The 23,403-nt window shown below is 34.7% G+C and overlaps 1 protein-coding gene across 1 annotated transcript in view; it reads right to left on the bottom strand.

Annotated features, from left to right (window-relative positions):
• The window catches only part of LOC142351989 (uncharacterized), a 379,819-nt gene that overhangs the window by 44,011 nt on the left and 312,405 nt on the right, over nucleotides 1-23,403 (bottom strand). Inside the window, exon 4 of the mRNA XM_075404285.1 lies at nucleotides 6,199-6,324. Coding sequence (XP_075260400.1) covers nucleotides 6,199-6,324 — 126 coding nt within the window. The remainder of the gene's footprint in view (nucleotides 1-6,198; nucleotides 6,325-23,403) is intronic.

Here is a 23,403-nt window from a genome sequence, read left to right as displayed (position 1 = left end):
ATTCAATTTTTCAAATGATTGCTAAATGGGTCAATTTTTAAGCAAAATTTTCAGTTTGTCAGAAAATAAATAATGCTTTCTTTGTAATTATCGATTTTAAAATTGCAAAAAACTTGCAAAATGCTGATCCAGAAGACTCATAAAGCCAGCGGGATTACAATTAGCTCCTTTTATAGCTTAGGAAGATTTCGACGGCAGTTTTAAGATGTCTACTTCCAGCAAATTTCAAGCAAGTGGGCTAAAATCAAACGTGGTCCTAATTTTCTCGAAAAAAGTCTGATTTTGGAAAAATTTAGCATAAAATTCTAGCCAAAAAACTCGGATCGAACAACTCAGTAACCCTCTTTTATCTTTAGAGATGAAATAAAAAGCAGTGCAGTTAACAATTTTTACATTTTTTTAAGCAAAATTGACAAACTACAAAATTTGGTCAAAAATAATGAAAATGTGAATAAAAACACCAATTATTCACAAAACTCTAAACCTCAAAGACTCCCTATAAAAAAGAGAAAAAAGAAAAAATCTTCAATTCCTTATTCTATGCTGGACTCTTTTTCAAATGATACCACACAACTCTGTACGATGATTATATCGATCGTCCAAAATTGACTGAACAAAAAAAACCCATTTGAGTATATAGTTCCTCCCTCCACACTAAAGTAGGGGTTGGAACAATAAATGGTTTGTAAAAATAGGGACAGCGCTGCTTGAGTATCAAAGCAAATATTACCAAGTCAATGCAACGGTTTGTTTGGTTCTCTAGATTCAAGATTAGACCAATTGACGAAAAACAACGGATCCCAGAATGAAACTTTTTCACTTTTATCAGACAATTCTTTTCCTAGAAAACCAATTTTATTGAATTACAACAATCTAATTTCGTCTGTCACCGTTTTCGCTACAATTTTAGGAATTGATGCACAATTTTGAGGGAAAATGATGAAAACTTAGAAACCTGAAGACAATAATTTAGAAACTTGACACAAAATCGATGTCTTAACTGATGTCAAATGCCCACAATTACCGTTAATAACCAAATATCAATTTTTAGAAGGACCACAGGGACAGATTGACAAAAACAACAAGAAGTATAGGCATGAAAGAACTTTTTGAACACAAATGGTGTCAAAATCAATAGAACAATTACCAGAAAATAAAACTGACTAACATGTTCAGTGCATCTTTATTGAAAACATATGAGACCTGTTACCAACATGAGACCTGTTACGAGAAGAAAAGTCAACCTACTGAAGAGACGAAAAGGAAGACTAAAAAGATCGCTAAACTTTGTGAATTTGAAGTAGAGTGAAAGTCATTAAAACGTAGTTCAATTTAAAAACCAGTAAAAGACTTGTTATGAAATGTAATAAGCGACAACAGAACCAAAAGTACTAGACCGCCAATAGAAATTCAAAAAAATTGGAAGTTAAAATCGCGTCAAAATTCAATTCACCAATAAAGATTTATTGATGTATTAACCAGATTCACTAATGCATCATTAGAGAGCGAATGAGACTACGTTACGGGAGAATACGCTACACGACATCAAAAGAGCAAAAAACTTAACAAACACAACTGAGAGCTCATAACCAATGATAGCACATCTTACAAAAAAACAAAGGGGAACATTTTCTGAGTTACCAGACAAAAGAAATGAATATATTAATTAATGAGCCATTAAAGTCAATAGAAGTAGCACCGTTCATGATAGCCACAAAAAATGTCAACGCATGCGTGAAATTGAAAAGAAACCAAGCGATGATCTGAAAAAGAGGAGAACTTGTGTTTATTAGTAAGTCTAAGAGACAAAGAAACAAAAACTTAAAAAATACAGAAACTTACTGAAGTACATAAAACACATTATTTCAAAAGCATGAAATCTATCAGTTACAAAGAGAAACTATTGAATGGACTCAATTAGGCTCATTATACAGCCCATGACAGCCTTCATCAACACTTATAAATGAAAAGGTGTCCCAAAAGCCCGAAAATCCTTCATTAATGTAGCAGAACAGCAAAAACTGTAAAAACCGGCAAACTCAAAAATCACTTATTTTTTACGATAATACTTCAAATTCCTGCACATGAAAAATAAATACTCAGTCAAAAATTCATAAGTTATTCAAACGCCGATTTCTCACTCAATATTGAAATTTGTGTAAAAGAAATTTCGTTTTCGTTCTTTTTAACGGTTTGGCGTTTCTAATATTGTTACTCTTAATGTGGGTTGTCGTTGACAACAATAATATAAAACATGTGATCTTAGAAATAATATATCAGGGCTAGTCTTCTAATTCAATCTAAAAATGAAAAACAAACCCGGAAATTGTTGACAACAAATTAAACAGTCAATAAATTAAACAATTATCAATATATATATATATATATATATATAAATATATATATATATATATATATATATATATATATATATATATATTTATATATATATATATATATATATATATATATATATAACTTCATGTAAGAGAGAATACGCAAAAAATGCAAAAACCAGCAAAAAGTGTTGAAATTATTAAAAATTTGTTTCATTTAATTTGATCAGTACAGCGCTCCTGTAATCTACGAAAAAAAACTTTGCTTTAAATTGAGAAATCCCCTGTTGGGATCTTGAAATCAAAAAACACAAAACTGTCGCAAAAAAACTTGAAAACTAGCAAATTTCATAGTTGATTTTTTAAAACAATGTATTCAAATTAAATGCTCGTTGTTAGAAGTCGCAAAATAACTAGTACAGATAACTAGTTGCTGGAAATCACAAAATAATAAGTCTACCACACATAATACTAATGCTTAGGGCTTCTAATACAATTTAATCCCCTAAGACTTTTTATTTGTTTATTCCCGTTTCCAAGGCTAAAAAATGTCGAAAAAATGTACGAATTGCTGAAAATTTCTAAATTGTGTACTGAAACTGCCAGAAAGATGGTTTAAAGATCACGGAATGTGTTCAAATTGTGTAAGAATTGAGTTGAAACTACCATTAGAACTGCATGTCATTCATGCTCTTTTATTACAAAACCAATGAAAATTTTTTGTAATCCGTTAGACATGTGGGGAAAACTGAAAAAGAGAAAGCAAAATTTTTGAACAAAATTGAAAAACAAAACAATTGTGTATTATATTGTTTCTCAAAAATGTCTTTAAAGCGTCGAAGGAAATACCGGAATGTTTGGAAAAAGATGTAATAAGTCAGCGGATTCCCAAAATTTTGAAGCGGATTCCCAAAACTTTGTCGTGAAGTCCTGAAACTTCAAAGAAGATTCCTAAAACTTAGACGTGGATTCCTGTTTTGTTGCAAACGGACAGAGCATTTAAGATGGATCAAAGAGTTAAAACACTGTTCTCAGCTGAAAGTTGATTAAAGCATAGATATTGGTCTCAAAACACGACTTTGTATGGACATCCACCAAAAAACTTGGTTATTGTTCTATATAGGAACTATATACTCTAATGGTTTTTTGTTCAGTCAATTTTGGCCGATCGATATATTCATCGTAGATATTTGTGAATGAATCATTAAAAGGCACGTACATCCTAGAATATGGAATTTAAGGTATTTTCCGAATTTCGTTTTTTACAGGGAGTTATCGAGGTTTAAATTTTTGTGAATATTCGACAGGTTTTTTATTCATATTTTCCGTATTTTATTGCTAAAATTTGATTCAATTTTGCTAATACAACTTAAGTTAGGTTAAAATTTATAACTGTAGAGTGTTATTGTTACCGTTGTTGAGACAGAAAGTTGTTGCTCAATTGTTTGATCGGAGATTTTGTTGGCTACAAATTCTGATAACAATTTCAAAATTCAGACATTTTTCATCAAAAACTGCCGAAAATATGTTTTTCGGTCCAATTTTTTTACGTTTGCCGAAATCGGAGATCTGGAAACCGCTGGCAAAATCGCCACAAACACCAGAAGAGAGGTGGTGCAAATCCAGTTAACTATAACAGTCTTCTGAAATTAAATTTTTGCCCTTTTTTGCAAATTTTTCTCGATAATTATACAAAATGCATCATTGTTTTTTTTTAATTTTTGAAATACTCCTCTTAACAATCGGCCTAATTTGCAAGCATTTTAGACTCTTGCGTGGTTTGCTGGACGTGTGTCAAAATCAGGAATAGGTTTGATATCATCGTGGATTCTTGTAACCGGAAATTTCTTAAACTTTTTTTGGTGCTGCCTTTTTTCAAAAATCTTTTGATATTATTGTTTTTTTAAGGTTGATTACTCACAAAACTTTCAATTAAGGGCTCCATTAATGACAGCTCACAATTTAGTAAACATGAGACCAAATGTAGATATAGTATATTTTCTGGGAGCCTTATGGTATTTATGGCTTTGATGAAAAGTGTTAGTAAATTTTAATTGAATTCTTGTTTTGCTTTTAATTGTTGTACATTTTGCAGTCTGATTACAAAATAAAACCAATAAAAGATCCAACTGAGTTCTTCAAAAAGTGTAGGTGAACCTCTATAAAGCATTCGTTTGTTATCTAACGTTAGAGGATTCTCACTAATACAGGTCAAATTTTCTTTCATAGAAGATAAAAACTCTTCTTTTTTGGCAAATTTTTTAAAATGAGATCGGCTTCTTCGTTTTGGTACCACGAGTTTTCATTCAAAAAGTTTGATCTTTTTGCATGACTGCCCATTTTTGCTGTTCATTCTGTTTCATTCTTAATTGTCACATTACATAACAATCTAACTAAAAAAAACGTTGCAAAATTCGTAATTGAATATAATTTTTAAATTCATAGCTTATAGTTTAAAGGGCTGCGATACCGTTCTCTTGTAGAATTTGGTATATTTTTTTTTATTTTTGTCCTGTTTTTAATAATAATTTTTGTTGTCGTATTTCATTTATTGGGTAATAAAAGGTCTCAATGGTCAATAGTAAATACATAAATGAACTTAATAATTGATATCAGTGTGAAACTAATACTTTTATTGACCTTCAAATTAGTTTTTTCAAAAAAAATTAAAGTATTGTTCAATTTATTCATTTTGTTCTGATTTTCATCATTCTTTCTTATTTTACAATTTTGCATCTTTTTTCCTAATTTAGCGTCATTATTGAAAGATCTCGTTATTTTTTTGAACCAAACAAAAAATTTTTTTGTTGTATTTTTTGTCTGATGTCTTTTGGGTGAGACAATTTGTTTCAGAAGAATTTTGTGAGTGTTAAATACTTTTCATTTTTTGTGGTTTTATTGTTGTCATTTTGAGATATTCGTTTTACAAAAGAGATTTTAAGATGTTCAAAGGAGTTGCAAAAAAGATTTCTCGCAGTTAAGTTTTCTTAAATTTGTTTTTTTAACAAAAAACGGATTTCTGAGCTTTGCCAATCTTATTTATGTTAACTTGTAGCTTAATATTTCTATACAAAAGTGCTTTCACTTATCTATTTAACTACATTTTGCTCCCTATAACGGTTTTATGTTCCCCAATTGGTCTTCGATCTTGGTGCAACGAGTTTTCAAAAAAAATTCGTCCTCGGGCTAAGCTAGACGATGAATAACGACCTCGACTTTGGCTTAAGCTGAAACTGGTCTTCGAAATTGACTGGACGAGAAAGTTAGTCTAAAGACTTGACTTTAGTTTGTCATTACGGTAGACTCGAATTGTTAGTTTCTTGAAAAATAACTCAAGTTTTGCAAGAGATGAGAGATGACAAGATAATGCATGTCTTATCAAGGTATATCATGTTTCGATTCACTGAATCATTGTGCGAAACCTTCCAAAATGTTAGTTTTTTTTTTACTTAAACGCGATTATAGTAGAGAAAATTTAGTTTAACAGAGATGTGACTACTATATGACCAACTGCTATTTGCTGTTAATAAATGATCCGGAACTGGTAATTTAAAAACCAATAGGAGACGAAGTCGGATGAATTGCAAATAATGTGCACGTCCAAAAGCGGGAGGAAGGTGGAGCAGAATCGAAAAAAAGACATGGACATGAGCGCCAAAACAATAGAAGTAAAAGCCAAAAATGAGCTATTAACAACGGCTATGTTGTATGAATCTTGCAATATAAGCGTCGAAGTATTGCAAAATTCTTGCAATATAAACGTCGAAGTTTTGCAAAAATCTTACAAGATCGGAACTTATATCTTGCAAAAAGAACCTTGCAAGATAAGAGTTGTACTAGGGTTAACTGAGATGCGACTAACCAACACATTGAGTCTTGGCCTTGTTTGTGACGTATCCATTGTTACAGGAGCAGGAGAATGAGCCCTCTGTGTTGTGGCAATGGCCATTAAGACACGCCAAGTTAGATTTGCACTCGATTATGTCAACTGAAACAACAAATCAATAACAATATCAATAAAAAACAAACATTAAGTGGTTATCGCTGCATTGTTTCCGCAACCAGTCTGGGATGAGCTAGAAATTTAATTCAGTTTGCTCATATGGTGAGGGGGTTTCATCTTAGGTGTTAAATACACAGCCTGAATCATGTTTTTTGGAGCTCAATTTCGAATCATAAGCCTTTTAGTTCGGTGCACAAGCCCTCTATCTTGGTTCATATCCTCTCTGGTATTCAAAGAATTTGGCCCGACAATAATTGTGGTCCTCAACTTTGGCAGGACAAAATAACAATGCCAAAGACTTTTCGATTTTCGATCAAACAATTACCTTATATACTTTTGTTTTACTTCTACTTGTAAAAACATTTTATATATGTTCAACAAAATTAAGACAAAATAAAAGTTGGTTCTGTGGCCCTTTATACTGTTTTTTGTTGCTTATAGATATTTTACTTCTTGCAAAAAACTTGAGGTGCAAGTTTAGTAAATTTGACATCAACTATACAATTGAGATAATTCAATTTTAACGGAATTAAGGTTAACCCAAACTCAGCAAGTTTGCGTTAACCTTAAATCCGTTAAAGTTGAATTTAGCTTAAATCCATGAAAGTTGCCAACAATTCATCAATAACTCTGATTACTGTTAAAAAAAAACTATTGAGAGATGTGAACAATTTGACAAATCATAAACCATTTTAGGTCGAAGAAAAACTGTTGAACTGGAAACAAATTGTTTAGGTAAACCTAGAAAAAAAAATCGATAAAGCAGCAGGATAATTATATGGTGTAAAATAGCTCCAAAGTTTCGATTCAAATTAGAAAAAATGTTTTTTGTCAAAACAATCGTTCGTACAAGTTAAATCTAAATACAGGTAATAGGTTGAATACAAGTTAAAGCAAGAGAAACTCAAATATTACTGGTTCATTTTATGACAAAAACTTGAGAAAGTGGTTTCTAAAATTGTTTCAACTTGGACTAATGCTCAGCAAAATTATTATAGCTAGATCGGACCCAAAACTTTAGATTTGCCTGTAGATTTTCGTAATCTGGGGAAAAATTTTTAGAGCATGATCTAGACAGGGTCTGTTCAGAGGTAATTTTGGTTGGGGATTGACTCGTGGCTTTTATGGATCCAGACGGTCGTATTCGAAGCGGACTTGTCCAGTGTTGTTTGCAAAGCGGCAACGAAAAGTCGTAGATGGTTTCGAGTTCACTTAAGCCTACACTCTAAAAATCTCTCGTGTGAAATCACACAATTTTTTATCGTGTGATGAAAAATCACACGATTTTTCGTGTGAAAAATGCGTCTCGTGTGATTTCACACGAGAAAAGTTTCCTCGTGTGATGAAAAATTACACGATTTTTCATGTGAATGAATGTATGAGGAAATGAAGCAATTTTTATAGAAAATTCAGATTTTTCCTCGTCCTAATTTTCTTTAGAACAGACGGCTGATCTATCCATGATAGTTTAATGCTACATTGGGGTCTTTTTAGTGATTAAAACCAAAGATAATACTTTAAATTGAAAAAGTTGGGTATAAAGTGCATTTTTTTCTTTGTTTTGTCATTTAAGAAGAGAATCTGGTGATTTCAATGTAGTATACGTGAAATCAATGGTGATTTCAATGGACTAAACACCCAACAAAATGAGCCAATTAAAAAAAGTTTAAAAATTCAATGATAATGTGTTCAATGTAGATGTAGCGCACTCGAGAGTTATATGTTCAAAAAGTTTCTTGAACAGTGCAACCTCTGTGGGTCTTTTACTCATCCCAATTTCTTTTAGGACACAAGAATGTTCTGTCAATTGTATTCTCATGCTATTTCGGGCTTTTTTTAAGTGATTAAGATAGAACTTTAAAATGAAAAAACTGGGGTAAAGTGGGCCACCTAAAACATCCTCTCATAAAAAAAGTTTTTATCTTCATGTGTTGACTGTAGGTTGTCAGTCAAACTGAAAATTAGCAGTTAATGGCCTTTGAGCCTTATATTTATGAATAACTCTGACCGGAGCCACGACCTGACGTTTTTATTTGATAAAGAGGAATCACTTCTTTCTGTTTTGACTATAGTAATTATTTTTGAGTTTCATAACCGGAAAAGCAAGGAAAAAGTTCTTTTAGCGTTCTGAATTGCTTCTCCTAAGTGAATTCACACAAATGTACGGATAAAATGAATAAAATTTTTTCTTGACAAGTTTTTGATAAAATTTTTAACGAGAACCTGCTAAAACATATTGAACTACAACACAGACTGAAAAGCCGAAATAGCCACATCAGCAAATGTTGCTCTAAGATGACTTACAACGGCTAAGTCTTTAGCTGTGATTCATAACGAGCTGCCATTCTTGATTTGGTTATCTTTTAACCCTTTTTCAAGGCATAGTTGTTGAGAAAACACAATGAATCGCAAAAAGTGGGGTAAAGTGGGCCACCTAAAACATCCTCTCAGAAAAACTGTTTTTATCTTCATGTGTTGACTGTAGGTTGTCAGTCAAACTGAAAATTAGCAGTTAATGGCCTTTGAGCCTTATATTTATCAATAACTCTGACCGGAGCCACGACCTGACGTTTTTATTTGATAAAGAGGAATCACTTCTTTCTGTTTTGACTATAGTAATTATTTTTGAGTTTCATAACCGGAAATGCAAGGAAAAAGTTCTTTTAGCGTTTTGAATTGCTTCTCCTAAGTGAATTCACACAAATGTACGGATAAATGAATAAAATTTTTTCTTGACAAGTTTTTGATAGAATTTTTAAGGAGAACCTGCTAAAACATATTGAACTACAACACAGACTGAAAAGCCTAAAGAGCCACATCAGCAAATGTTGCTCTAAGATGACTTACAACGGCTAAGTCTTTAGCTGTGATTCATAACGAGCTGCCATTCTTGATTTGGTCATTTTTTAACACTTTTTCAAGGAATAGTTGTAGAGAAAACACAATGAATCGCAAAAAGTGGGGTAAAGTGGGCCACCTAAAACATCCTCTCACAAAAACTGTTTTTATCTTCATGTGTTGACTGTAGGTTGTCAGTCAAACTATAAATTAGGAGTTAATGGGCTTTGGAGATTATATTTATGAATAACACCGATCGGAGCCACGACCCGAAGTTTTTATTTGATAAAGAGAAATCACTTCGTTCTGTTTTGACAATAGTATTTATTCTTGAGTTTCATAACCGCACAAGCAAGGAAAAAGTTCTTCTAGCGTTTTGACTTTCTTCTCCTAAGTGAATTCGCACAAATGTACAAATGAATTGAATGAAAGCTTCTTTGACAAGTTTTTGATAGAATTTTTAAGGAGAACCTGCTAAAACATATTGAACTACAACCCAGACTGAAAAGCCGAAATAGCCACATCAGCAAATGTTGCTCTAAGATGACTTACAACGGCTAACTCTTTAGTTGTGATTCATAACGAGCTGCCTTTCTTGATTTGGTTATCTTTTAACCCTTTTTCAAGGCATAGTTGTAGAGAAAACACAATGAATCGCAAAAAGTGGGGTAAAGTGGGCCACCTAAAACATCCTCTCACAAAAACTGTTTTTATATTCATGTGTTGACTGTAGGTTGTCAGTCAAACTATAAATTAGCAGTTAATGGGCTTTGATCATTATATTTATGAATAACACCGATCGGAGCCACGACCTGAAGTTTTTATTTGATAAAAAGGAATCACTTCTTTCTGTTTTGAAAATAGTATTTATTTTTGAGTTTCATAACCGGAAAAGCAAGGAAAAAGTTCTTTTAGCGTTTTGACTTGCTTCTCCTAAGTGAGTTCACACAAATGTACGGATAAATTGATAGAAATTTTTTTTGACAAGTTTTTGACAGAATTTTTATGGAGAACCAGCTAAAACATATTGAACTACAACCCAGACTGAAAAGACGAAATAGCCACATCAGCAAATGTTGCTCTAAGATGACTTACAACGGCTAACTGTTGAGCTGCGATTCATAACGAGCTGCCATTCTTGAATTGGTCATCTTTTAACCCTTTTTCAAGGCATAGTTGTAGAGAAAACACAATGAATCGCAAAAAGTGGGGTAAAGTGGGCCACCTAAAAGATCCTCTCACAAAAACTGTTTTTATCCTTATGTATTGACTGTATTTTGTCAGTCAAGCTGGATATTAGCAGTTAATGGCCTTTGAGCCCTATAATTATGAAAAACTCTGACAGGAGCCACGACTTGAAGTTTTTATTTGATAAAGAGGAATCACTTCTTTCTGTTTTGACAATAGTATTTATTTTTGAGTTTCATAACCGGAAAAGCAAGTAAAAAGTTCTTCTAGCATTTTGACTTGCTTCTCCTAGGTGATTTCACACAAATGTCGAGTTAAACTGAATAAAATCTTTTTTTGACAAGTTTTTGACAGATTTTTTACGGAGAACCTGCTAAAACATTTTGAACTACAACCCAGACTGAAAAGCCGAAATAGCCACATCAGCAAATGTTGCTCTAAGATGACTTACAACGGCTAAGTCTTTAGCTGTGATTCATAACGAGCTGCCATTCTTGAATTGGTCATCTTTTAACCCTTTTCAAGGCATAGTTGTAGAGAAAACACAATGAATCGCAAAAAGTGGGGTAAAGTGGGCCACCTAAAAGATCCTCTCACGAAAACTCTTTTTAACCTTATTTATTGACTGTAGTTTGTCAGTCAAGCTGAATACTAGCAGTTAATGGCCTTTGAGCCCTATAATTATGAATAACTCTGACAGGAGCCACGACCTGAAGTTTTTATTTGATAAAGAGGAATCACTTCTTTCTGTTCTGACAATAGGATTTATTTTTGAGTTTCATAACCGGAAAAGCAAGTAAAAAGTTCTTCTAGCGTTTTGACTTGCTTCTCCTAGGTGATTTCACACAAATGTCGAGTTAAACTGAATAAAATCTTTTTTTGACAAGTTTTTGACAGATTTTTTACGGAGAACCTGCTAAAACATATTGAACTACAACCCAGACTGAAAAGCCGAAATAGCCACATCAGCAAATGTTGCTCTAAGATGACTTACAACGGCTAAGTCTTTAGCTGTGCTTCATAACGAGCTGCCATTTTTGTTTTGGTCAACTTTTAACACTTTTTCAAGGCATAGTTGTAGAGAAAACACAATGAATCGCAAAAAGTGGGGTAAAGTGGGCCACCTAAAACATCCTCTCAGAAAAACTGTTTTTATCTTCATGTGTTGACTGTAGGTTGTCAGTCAAACTGAAAATTAGCAGTTAATGGCCCTTGAGCCTTATATTTATGAATAACTCTGACCGGAGCCACGACCTGACGTTTTTATTTGATAAAGAGGAATCACTTCTTTCTGTTTTGACTATAGTAATTATTTTTGAGTTTCATAACCGGAAAAGCAAGGAAAAGGTTCTTTTAGCGTTTTGAATTGCTTCTCCTAAGTGAATTCACACAAATGTACGGATAAAATGAATAAAATTTTTTCTTGACAAGTTTTTGACAGATTTTTTACGCAGAACCTGCTAAAACATATTGAACTACAACCAAGACTGAAAAGCCGAAATAGCCACATCAGCAAATGTTGCTCTAAGATGACTTACAACGGCTAAGTCTTTAGCTGTGATTCATAACGAGCTGCCATTCTTGAATTGGTCATCTTTTAACCCCTTTTCAAGGCATAGTTGTAGAGAAAACACAATGAATCGCAAAAAGTGGGGTAAAGTGGGCCACCTAAAAGATCCTCTCACAAAAACTGTTTTTAACCTTATGTATTGACTGTAGTTTGTCAGTCAAGCTGAATATTAGCAGTTAATGGCCTTTGAGCCTTATATTTATGAATAACTCTGACCGGAGCCACGACCTGACGTTTTTATTTGATAAAGAGGAATCACTTCTTTCTGTTTTGACTATAGTAATTATTTTTGAGTTTCATAACCGGAAAAGCAAGGAAAAGGTTCTTTTAGCGTTTTGAATTGCTTCTCCTAAGTGAATTCACACAAATGTACGGATAAAATGAATAAAATTTTTTCTTGACAAGTTTTTGACAGATTTTTTACGCAGAACCTGCTAAAACATATTGAACTACAACCAAGACTGAAAAGCCGAAATAGCCACATCAGCAAATGTTGCTCTAAGATGACTTACAACGGCTAAGTCTTTAGCTGTGATTCATAACGAGCTGCCATTCTTGAATTGGTCATCTTTTAACCCCTTTTCAAGGCATAGTTGTAGAGAAAACACAATGAATCGCAAAAAGTGGGGTAAAGTGGGCCACCTAAAAGATCCTCTCACAAAAACTGTTTTTAACCTTATGTATTGACTGTAGTTTGTCAGTCAAGCTGAATATTAGCAGTTAATGGCCTTTGAGCCTTATATGAAGTTTTTATTTGATAAAGAGGAATCACTTCTTTCTGTTTTGACAATAGTATTTATTTTTGAGTTTCATAACCGAAAAAAAGCAAGGAAAAAGTTCTTCTAGCGTTTTTACTTGCTTCTCCTAGGTGAATTCACACAAATGGCGAGATAAATTGAATAAAATCTTTTTTTGACAAGTTTTTGACAGAATTTTTACGGAGAACCTGCTAAAACATATTGAACTACAACCCAGACTGAAAAGCCGAAATAGCCACATCAGCAAATGTTGCTCTAAGATGACTTACAACGGCGAAGTCTTTAGCTGTAATTCATAACGAGCTGTCTTTCTTGATTTGGTTATCTTTTAACCCTTTTTCAAGGCATAGTTGTAGAGAAAACACAATGAATCGCAAAAAGTGGGGTAAAGTGGGCCACCTAAAAGATCCTCTCACAAAAACTGTTTTTATCTTTATGTGTTGACTGTAGTTTGTCAGTCAAGCTGAATATTAGCAGTTAATGGCCTTTGAGACTTATATTTATGAATAACTCTGACCAGAGCCAGGACCTGACGTTTTTATTTGATTAAGAGGAATCACTTCTTTCTGTTTTGACTATAGTATTTATTTTTGAGTTTCATAACCGGAAAAGCAAGGAAAAAGTTCTTATAGCGTTTTGACTTGCTTCTCCTAAGTGAATTCACACAAATGTACGGATAAAATGAATAAAATTTTTTCAAGACAAGTTTTTGACGGAATTTTTACGGAGAACCTGCTAAAACATATTGAACTACAACCCAGACTGAAAAGCCGAAATAGCCACATCAGCAAATGCTGCTCTAAGATGACTTACAACGGCGAAGTCTTTAGCTGTAATTCATAACGAGCTGCCATTCTTGATTTGGTCATCTTTTAACACTTTTTCAAGGAATAGTTGTAGAGAAAACACAATGAATCGCAAAAAGTGGGGTAAAGTGGGCCACCTAAAAGATCCTCTCACAAAAACTGTTTTTATCTTTATGTGTTGACTGTAGTTTGTCAGTCAAGCTGAATATTAGCAGTTAATGGCCTTTGAGACTTATATTTATGAATAACTCTGATCGGAGCCAGGACCTGACGTTTTTATTTGATTAAGAGGAATCACTTCTTTCTGTTTTGACTATAGTATTTATTTTTGAGTTTCATAACCGGAAAAGCAAGGAAAAAGTTCTTATAGCGTTTTGAATTGCTTCTCCTAAGTGAATTCACACAAATGTACGGATAAAATGAGTAAAATTTTTTCTTGACAAGTTTTTGACGAAATTTTTACGGAGAACCTGCTAAAACATATTGAACTACAACCCAAACTGAAAAGCCGAAATAGCCAGATCAGCAAACGTTGCTCTAAGATGACTTACAACGGCTAAGTCTTTAGCTGTGACTCATAACTAGCTGCCATTCTTGATTTGGTCATCTTTTAACAATTTTTCAAGGAATAGTTGTAGAGAAAACACAATGAATCGCAAAAAGTGGGGTAAAGTGGGCCACATAAAAGATCCTCTCACAAAAACTGTTTTTATCTTTATGTGTTGATTGTAGTTTGTCAGTCAAGCTGAATATTAGCAGTTAATGGCCTTTGAGCCTTATATTTATGAATAACTCTGACCGGAGCCAGGACCTGACGTTTTTATTTGATTAAGAGGAATCACTTCTTTCTGTTTTGACTATAGTATTTATTTTTGAGTTTCATAACCGGAAAAGCAAGGAAAAAGTTCTTTTAGCGTTTTGACTTGCTTCTCCTAATTTAATTCACACAAATGTACGGATAAAATGACTAAAATATTTTTTTGACAAGTTTTTGACAGATTTTTTACGGAGAACCTGCAAAAACATATTGAACTACAACCCAGAATAAAAAGCCGAAATACCCACATCAGCAAATGTTGCTCTAAGATGACTTACAACGGCTAAGTCTTTAGCTGTGATTCATAAAGAGCTGCCATTCTTGATTTGGTCATCTTTTAACACTTTTTCAAGGAATAGTTGTAGAGAAAACACAATGAATCGCAAAAAGTGGGGTAAAGTGGGCCACCTAAAAGATCCTCTTAAAAAAACTGTTTTTATCCTTATGTGATCAATGTAGTTTGTCAGTCAAGCTGAATATTACCAGTTAATGGCCTTTTAGCCTTATGTTTATGAATAACTCTGACCGGAGCCACGACTTGAAGTTTTTATTTGATAAAGAGTAATCAATTCGTTCTGTTTTGTCTATAGTATCTTTTCTTGGGTTTCATAACTGCAAAAGCAAGGAAAAAGTTTTTCTAGCGCTTTAATTTGCTGTTCCTAAGGGAAATTACGCAAACGTACGGATGAATTGAATAAAATCTTTTTTTGACAATTTTTTTATAGAGTTTTTATGGAGAACCTGCTAAAACATATTAAACTACAATCCAGACTAAAAAGACGAAATAGCCACATCAGCAACTGATGCTCTAAGATGACCTATAACGGCCAACTCTTTAGCTGTGATCCATATGGAAATTCGGTCGTTGATTTGGTCATCTTTTAACTCTTTTTCAAGGCATAGTTGTAGGGAAAAACAATGAATCGCGAAAAATGGGGTAAAGTGGGCCACCTAAAAGATCCTCTCATAAAAACTGTCTTTAGCCTTATGCGTTGACTGTAAATTGTCAGTCAATCTGAATATTAACAGTTTATGGCTTTTGAGCCTTATATTAATGAATAACTCTGACCAGAGCCAAGACCTGATGTTTTTATTTGATGAAGAGAAATCACTTCGTTCTGTTTTGTCTAAAGTATTTATTCTTGAATTTCCTAACCGCAAAAGAGCAAAAAAAGTTCTTCTAGCGTTTCGACTTGCTTTTTTTAAGTGCAAGTACTCAAACGTACTGATGAATTGATTAATATGTGTTTTTGACAAGTTTTTGTTAGAATTTTTACGGAGAACCTGCTAAAACATTATGAACTACAATCCAGAATGAAAAGCCGAAAAATACACCTCAGCAATTGGTGCTTTAAGACAACTTACAACGGTTTATTCTTTAGTTCAAATCTATACTGAATTTCCACTGCTGTATCAGTCATCTCTTAACCCTTTTTCAGGGCATAGTTGTACAGCAAACACAATAAGTCACAGAAAGTTGGCCAATTAAAAAATCCTCTCTCAAAAACTGTTTTTATCACTATGTGTTGACTGTAGGTTGTCAGGCAAGCTGATTATAAGCAGTGAATGGACTATTGTAGAATAGTCTTAGATCAGTTTCATAGTCAATCATCTAAATGAGTTTTCGGACTCTTTTGAGCTGCTGACTTTTTTTTAATCAAAAATACACAAAAGACACTGGCCTTTATGAGGAGGCTGATATTTTCCCCTTTCCTGACAGAAGTTTTTGGTGTCTAACAATAGTCAGTGGATCAAGTAGGTGGTGGAAAACGTCTTGGAAGTGCTTTTTGAAACCGTTTTGCTTGTTTTTACGACAACTCTGACTTCAGTCAAACCAATAAACTTTGGATAAGTTTCGGTTCTTTGCAGATTACTCAAACATTACTTTAGGGATTTGAACGCTTATAGGTGCGTTTTGTTGCGACTAACCCAGTCGTGATTTCCTTTTGCAGTTGATAATCTGATTTGCCTTGCAAAAAAGTTATTAGAGCTCAAAATTGCAAGTTTTCGTAATTGAACAAGTTGTGATGCAAAGGTGACAGTTTCTTCAATGTACTGGTTTAATATCCATGCATATTGCGTTATTTGATCGTGTTTGAAGGCCATGAACCTATTTGATGCTTCCAGAAACACTCGGCAAGTGATGTTTCAAGCCATTTTGCGCGTTTTCATCAAGAACTCGGGTTTAGCTTATAACGAAAAAATGGGGTTCATTTAAGTGCTTTGCTGATTTCTCAAAAACTAAGGTACCAAAAAAAACGGGCTTGGGCGCGTTTTGTTGCTACTGAACTATTCTTGATTGCTGTATTCGGTTGTCTTTCTGAATCATTAACCGCAAAAGGTTATTCATTTCCAAACTTTGAGAAAATTTGCAATTTTTGGTCAATTTGGGTCATTTTTGGTTATTTTCAAATTTCTCATTCAATTTTTGACCCAAACGAGTGATTATTGGCCAAATCTGTTGCTATTAAGACGTTATTCACTTGAATGACTGATCACTGTCCTGGAAATTTTCTTTAGAACTGTTATTCAATGATGAAAGCGGATAAACGAATCTCTTCTCAAACTTTATGGCTGAGTGGTGTTTTGCGCAATTGAACAAGTCTTTCGGCGTGCGTTTTAGGTTTTCTAGACACTATTTAGGTTATTGAAGCTAAATATGTCAAACAATGGGATTAATTCAACTATTTTTCTTTTTTCACGATTTCATCAAATTTCTGTGGATGTTGTTTTATGTCAAAACACACAAAACATCATAACCTTCATGGTGAGGTGGGAAATTTTTTCCCACCTCACCATGAAGGTTTGCCGTGACCTAGAACGTGGAAGTGGACCAGAATTACACCCACAAATACGCCGGGAACGCTGTTTCACGTTGTTTTACGTCGGATCCGGAGATCTTGGGCTTCGATTTTAGCCCATAAAATGGGGTACAGAACAGCATTTTGTTAATATCTCCTAAAGTACTGGACCAAATTAAACGGGAGTGGTCGCATTTTGTTAGCACTGAACCCCTCTTGCTTGCAGTATTTGGTTGGTTTCCCAAATCGGCCTAATCAAAAAGTTATTAATGTTCAAAGTTGAAATAGGCCGAATTTTCGGGCTATTCTGGGTGACCCAAATTTCGGTACAACAAAACGCGCGATTTACCCAACAAGTGTTAGTGTTTTAGAATCCTCAGTTAGTGGGGAGTATGCCCATATATATTTTCCATAGCGTTTTACGGAATTGAGATGGTCAAATTTGGCTCTGAAGCTAGGTCACCATGCTTTTTTGGTGATTTGGTACCGTACCTTATAATTGCTATAACTCCTCGAAGAATGTACCGATTGGGCTCATTTTTTAATATGATGCGTATCTCAAGCAGTGCTACCAACTGTACTAAGGGGGTTCATTTTTGTTCCGCCGTTTTAGAGAAATTGTCCAGTAAACTTGACCTCAGTTTTAGCCCCAGAAGCGGTTGACACCATCCGGCACCACTTTTGAACCTTTGAATTTTGCCACTTCGGGTGACAAAATTAGTGTTCTAAACAGCCCGTCTAATGTAGATTCCGAATATGTATACTTTGTATAGCGTTTTCAGAGGTTTAGGTGTTCAATTTTAGCTCTGCAGTCAGGTCACCTCGCTTTTTGGTCATTTGGTACGGTACCTTATAATTGCTATAACTCCTCGAAGAGTGTACCGATTGGGTTCATTTTTTAATATGATACGTATCTCAAGCAGTGCTACAAACTGTACTAAGGGCGTTTATTTTGGTTCAGCCGTTTTAGAGAAATTGGCCAGTAAACTTGCCCTTGATTTTAGCCCCAGAAGCGGTTGACACCCCGTTGACACCATTGACACGTACCTTGAAACTTTGAACTATTTAACAAATCTTAGTGTTTTAGAATCCCCAGTTAGTGGGGATTCTCGCCATATATATTTTGTATGCAGTTTTATGTAGTCCAGATGGTCAATTTTAGCGTTACATGGGCAGTACCTGTCCCATTTGCTCATTTGGTACGGCACCTTTATGTTGGAATATCTCCTCGTAGAGTGAACCGATTTTTGATCTGTTTGTTGATTTGAACTCAGCTTGAGCCGTACTTGAATCCCTGTAAATAGCGTTTTGTTTCTTTCAGCCGTTTTCGAGAAATTGGCCAGGACACATACCTCCATTTTGGCCTATTCGTGTCCGGTACTTTTGCTGTACCTACATGTTAGACCACTAAAACTAGCTCATTTAGACTCGATAATTAGTTCGTTAGACTCGTTTGATAATGCTGATTGTTGCCATATATATTTTACACCCCATTTTATGTAGTTCAGAAGGTCAATTTTAGCTCTGAACATGGCGTAACCCTCCTCTGGGGCCAGTTGGTACGGTACCTTAATTTTGCTATAACTCCTCGAAGAATGCACCGATTGGGCTGATTTTTTAATGTGATGCGTATCTCAAGCAGTGCTACAAACGGTACTAAGGGCGTTTGTTTTTGTTCTGCCGTTTTCGAGAAATTGGCCAGGAAAGTTGGCCTCAGTTTGACCTCCTGTGGAGAGAAACGCCACCTGAAGTACCATATTAAACCTTGTTGTGGGTTCAATCCACGGTGAAATTTAGTGTGATAGATTCCCCTGTTAGTGGGGAGTCTCCCCATATATATTTTACAGGTGGTTATAATGAGTGGTTATGTTATAGTACAGAAACAGGATCCCAAAATTGGTCATTTTGGTCATTTGGTACGGTACCTTTATGCTGGAATATCTCCTCGTAGAGTGAACCGATTTTTGATCTGTCTTTTGACTTGAACTCAGATTGAGCAGTACTTGAGGCCCTGTAAATGGCGTTTTGTTTCTTTCAGCCGTTTTTGAGAAATTGGCCTCGACACATACGGTCATTTTGACCTTTTAGTGACTGGTACCTTTCACGTTTCTACATGTGAAATGTTGAAATTAATGACTTTGAGTGCACGAATAGGCTCGTTGAACTCCATTTGTAATGGGGAATCTCCCCATATATATTTTGTATACAGTTTTCCGAGATCTAGGGGTTCAATTTTGACTCTGCAGATGAATGCCGTGAATGGCTATATTTTGTTTCCTTTAATACTATTATTTTTTACTCGTGGTAGCCTGTTAGTATAGGGCATGAATAGCTTGTACACAGATTTCGTGTACAGTTAGTTCACCTAACTCACGGTGAACTCGGTTTCCTTCGTGACAATACTTATTATATATTACTACTATACTAAGGTGAGGGCGTTTCGCCCCATGAGGTGCACACCCCCCCCTGCCCCGTAGTTGACGCCTCTGGCACCCCCCCCCGCTTTGGTATTGTTTGTGCACCTCATGCTGGGGATGTGGTCCGGTCGTTGCGTTTCGTTTCGAGTTTTTGCTATTGCTTGCCTTGAACAAAAGTTGATATCTCATACGGAAGTTTGCTATTTATTTGAAGTTTTTCCCATATGATCAATGGGAACCGAGCCAGCGGTAAAACTGGGTGCACCCATCCCCGGGTATCAGGGGACGCCACCAAGTGTGAACTGGGACCACCCACCACGGGTCAAAGTGGGACCACCCAGCCCCGGGTATCAGGGGAACTACTCTCTAGGGGTTAATTAATGTTGAATTTTATATATATATATATATATATATATAACATTGTATACATTCATTTATAATGTTTAGAGCGGTTAAAATATGTTTGAATAGTATTTTGAGATGCATTGTGTACTGATAGTTGAGAGTGCACAAAAATCAGAAAGAAAACTTGTTTTTTTGACAGGTTTTATTTCTAGTTTGATTTCAGATTTGAAAATCAATCGTACTGAGGCCACAATAGTGACTCAGTTTTCTCTGCTGTCTTTAGCTTTGTCTTTGTTTTTAGCTTTGTCATGTTAAAAATGCCTGAGCAACGCTTACTTTAATTGTATATCAAAATCAGAAAGCAAATTTCAAGACTATTATCACTTGTGTTTTGCAATTGAGGCCACAAAAGTGACTCAAATGCTTTGCGCCAGTGATTAAATTCGAATTCCTTTGTCGGTTTTCAAATTTGTGACGCTCCGAACCTGTTAGTTTTTACTAATAGACATGACTAATTTGAATAAAAACTAATTTAGGTATAGTAACTTGTAGTAACAGAAATAATTTCTCTACGAGTCAAAAAAGAGTTCTCGAAATTCCAACCTCTATTACAGATCATGTCCATGTTTACTGAAAGACCTGCCCCCATTAGCTTCAAGCTAAATGGCCCGAAGAAACGCAATAATGGTGTTCTAGTTGTTGGGGATTCGCATGTTGTGCGTATGGGGAAGGAGAATCTTGAACCCAACTTTTCGTTCCACGGTATTGGTGGCGCTCAGGCGCACGACTGGGTGCGTCATTTCCGGGATGTCATCGAGAGATCACCTGCAAATATTATAATGATCCAACTGGGAGGCAATGACGTGAGCCAAAATCCTCGTCGGGTAGTGCCAGACCAGTTACCAATAGGCCGTACGGCACAATCCATCATGGAAATTATGAAATTTTGTCGAGTCGTAGGAAAAGAAGCCTACATCATTCAAACTGTAAGCAGAAATAATTCTCGAGTGCATGAAGAAGCTATTGGTCTGCTCAACAAAAGGTTGCGTGAGCAGCGCAAGAATTATTTCGTTTCTCATGATATCGAGTATGAGTTCTTGAAAGACCAGGTGCATCTGACCCCAAAAAAATATGCTGAACTTTTGTGTACTGTTCATGATTTTGTGTTTGATATGTACTACTTCTAGTTTTCTTCTAGATTTAATAAATAATATACTGAGGCCACAATAGTGACTCAGTTTCCCCCTGTTTTCTCTGCTGTCTTGCAAATTCAACTTCTTGTAAAAACGCATGAAAACGCAATAATCGTATATCAGCAGAATGTAATCTGAAAAATTTTCATATAACTTGTGCTTTGCAATTGAGGCCACAAAAGTGACTCAAACGCTAGGTACCAGTTATTGAAAATCATGTCTACTGTTTGTTGATTTTGAAATAGTATTGTATCTCTTTTTCTTGGTTTCCAGGTGAGCTTTATTATGTGTACTGACTCCTCTAAAATATAGCCTCTTTTTTCGCAAATATCTCTCTAAGTTCGGTTTATTTCGCGCTTTTGACGTTCGGGACCTGTTGTTTATCATGAGTAGACGTGTCTAAGCCGAAAAAGTACCATACTTCAGGAAGAAAAGGCTCCAAGAAAAGAAAGGCTTTCTCTATGATTCAAAAAATCTTCTCTCGAAATTCTTCTAAATTTAGAGATCTCTTGAATCTGAGATATTTTATCTATTTTGGTCAAATATGTTGTTCTTTCATCTGTACCCACTATTTGCACTGCAAATAACGTAAAAATTCCGCAGAATTGCAAAATTTCTATAAAATGTTAGGATTTTTGAAGAAAAGTCGGTTTTCGAAAAAAATCGTGGTCTTTTTTACTTTTTCTCGACTCCCTATTGCCAAATTGGGGAATGTAAATCAGTAGGTGGTTTGTCTACTCGTTCTTAAAACTTATGGACACGGCAGAAATTGATTTTCAAATAGTATTATATCTTTTTTCTGGGTTTCCATGTTAGCTTTATTAGGTGTATTGACTCCTCTAAAATATAGCCTCTTTTTTCGCAAATATCTCTCTAAGTTGGGTTTATTTCGCGCTTTTGACGTTCGGGACCTGTTGTTTATCATGAGTAAACGTGTCTAAGCCGAAAAAGTACCATACTTCAGGAAGAAAAGGCTCCAAGAAAAGAAAGGCTTTCTCTATGTTTCAAAAAAGTCTTCTCTCGAAATTCTTCTAAATTTAGAGATCTCTTGAATCTGAGATATTTTAGTTTTTTTGGTCAAATATGTTGTTCTTTCATCTGTACCCACTATTTGCACTGCAAATGAAGTAAAAATTCCGCAGAATTTCAAAATTTCTGTAAAATGTTAGGATTTTTGAAGAAAAGTCGGTTTTCGAAAAAAAATAGTGGTCTTTTTTACTTTTTCTCGACTCCCTATAGTCAAATTGGGGAATGTAAATCAGTAGATGGTTGGTCTACTCGATCTTTAATCTTATGGGCACGACGGATTTTGATATTAAAGTAGTATTGTATCTTTTTTCTGGGTTTCCTTTTTTGCTTTATTAGGTGTACTGACTCCTCTAAAATATAGCCTCTTTTTTCGCAAATATCTCTCTAAGTTGGGTTTATTTCGCGCTTTTGACGTTCGGGACCTGTTGTTTATCATGAGTAGACGTGTCTAAGCCGAAAAAGTACCATACTTTAGGCAGAAAAGACTCCAAGAAAAGAAAGGCTTTCTCTATGATTCAAAAAAGTCTTCTCTCGAAATTCTTCTAAATTTAGAGATCTCTTGAATCTGAGATATTTTATCTATTTTGGTCAAATATGTTGTTCTTTCATCTGTACCCACTATTTGCACTGCAAATAACGTAAAAATTCCGCAGAATTGCAAAATTTCTATAAAATGTTAGGACTTTTGAAGAAAAGTCGGTTTTCGAAAAAAAATAGTGGTCTTTTTTACTTTTTCTCGACTCCCTATAGCCAAATTGGGGAATGTAAATCATTAGATGGTTGGTCTACTCGTTCTTTAATCTTATGGGCACGACGGATTTTGATTTTAAAGTAGTATTGTATCTTTTTTCTGGGTTTCCTTTTTTGCTTTATTAGGTGTACTGACTCCTCTAAAATATAGCCTCTTTTTTCGCAAATATCTCTCTAAGTTGGGTTTATTTCGCGCTTTTGACGTTCGGGACCTGTTGTTTATCATGAGTAGACGTGTCTAAGCCGAAAAAAGTACCATACTTTAGGCAGAAAAGACTCCAAGAAAAGAAAGGCTTTCTCTATGATTCAAAAAAGTCTTCTCTCGAAATTCTTCTAAATTTAGAGATCTCTTGAATCTGAGATATTTTATCTATTTTGGTCAAATATGTTGTTCTTTCATCTGTACCCACTATTTGCACTGCAAATAACGTAAAAATTCCGCAGAATTGCAAAATTTCTATAAAATGTTAGGACTTTTGAAGAAAAGTCGGTTTTCGAAAAAAAATAGTGGTCTTTTTTACTTTTTCTCGACTCCCTATATCCAAATTGGGG

Source organism: Convolutriloba macropyga, chromosome 13 (assembly GCF_964194025.1).
Source record: "Convolutriloba macropyga chromosome 13, txConMacr16.3, whole genome shotgun sequence".
Lineage (NCBI taxonomy): Eukaryota > Metazoa > Xenacoelomorpha > Acoela > Convolutidae > Convolutriloba > Convolutriloba macropyga.
This window is presented reverse-complemented; position numbering and strand designations above follow the sequence as displayed.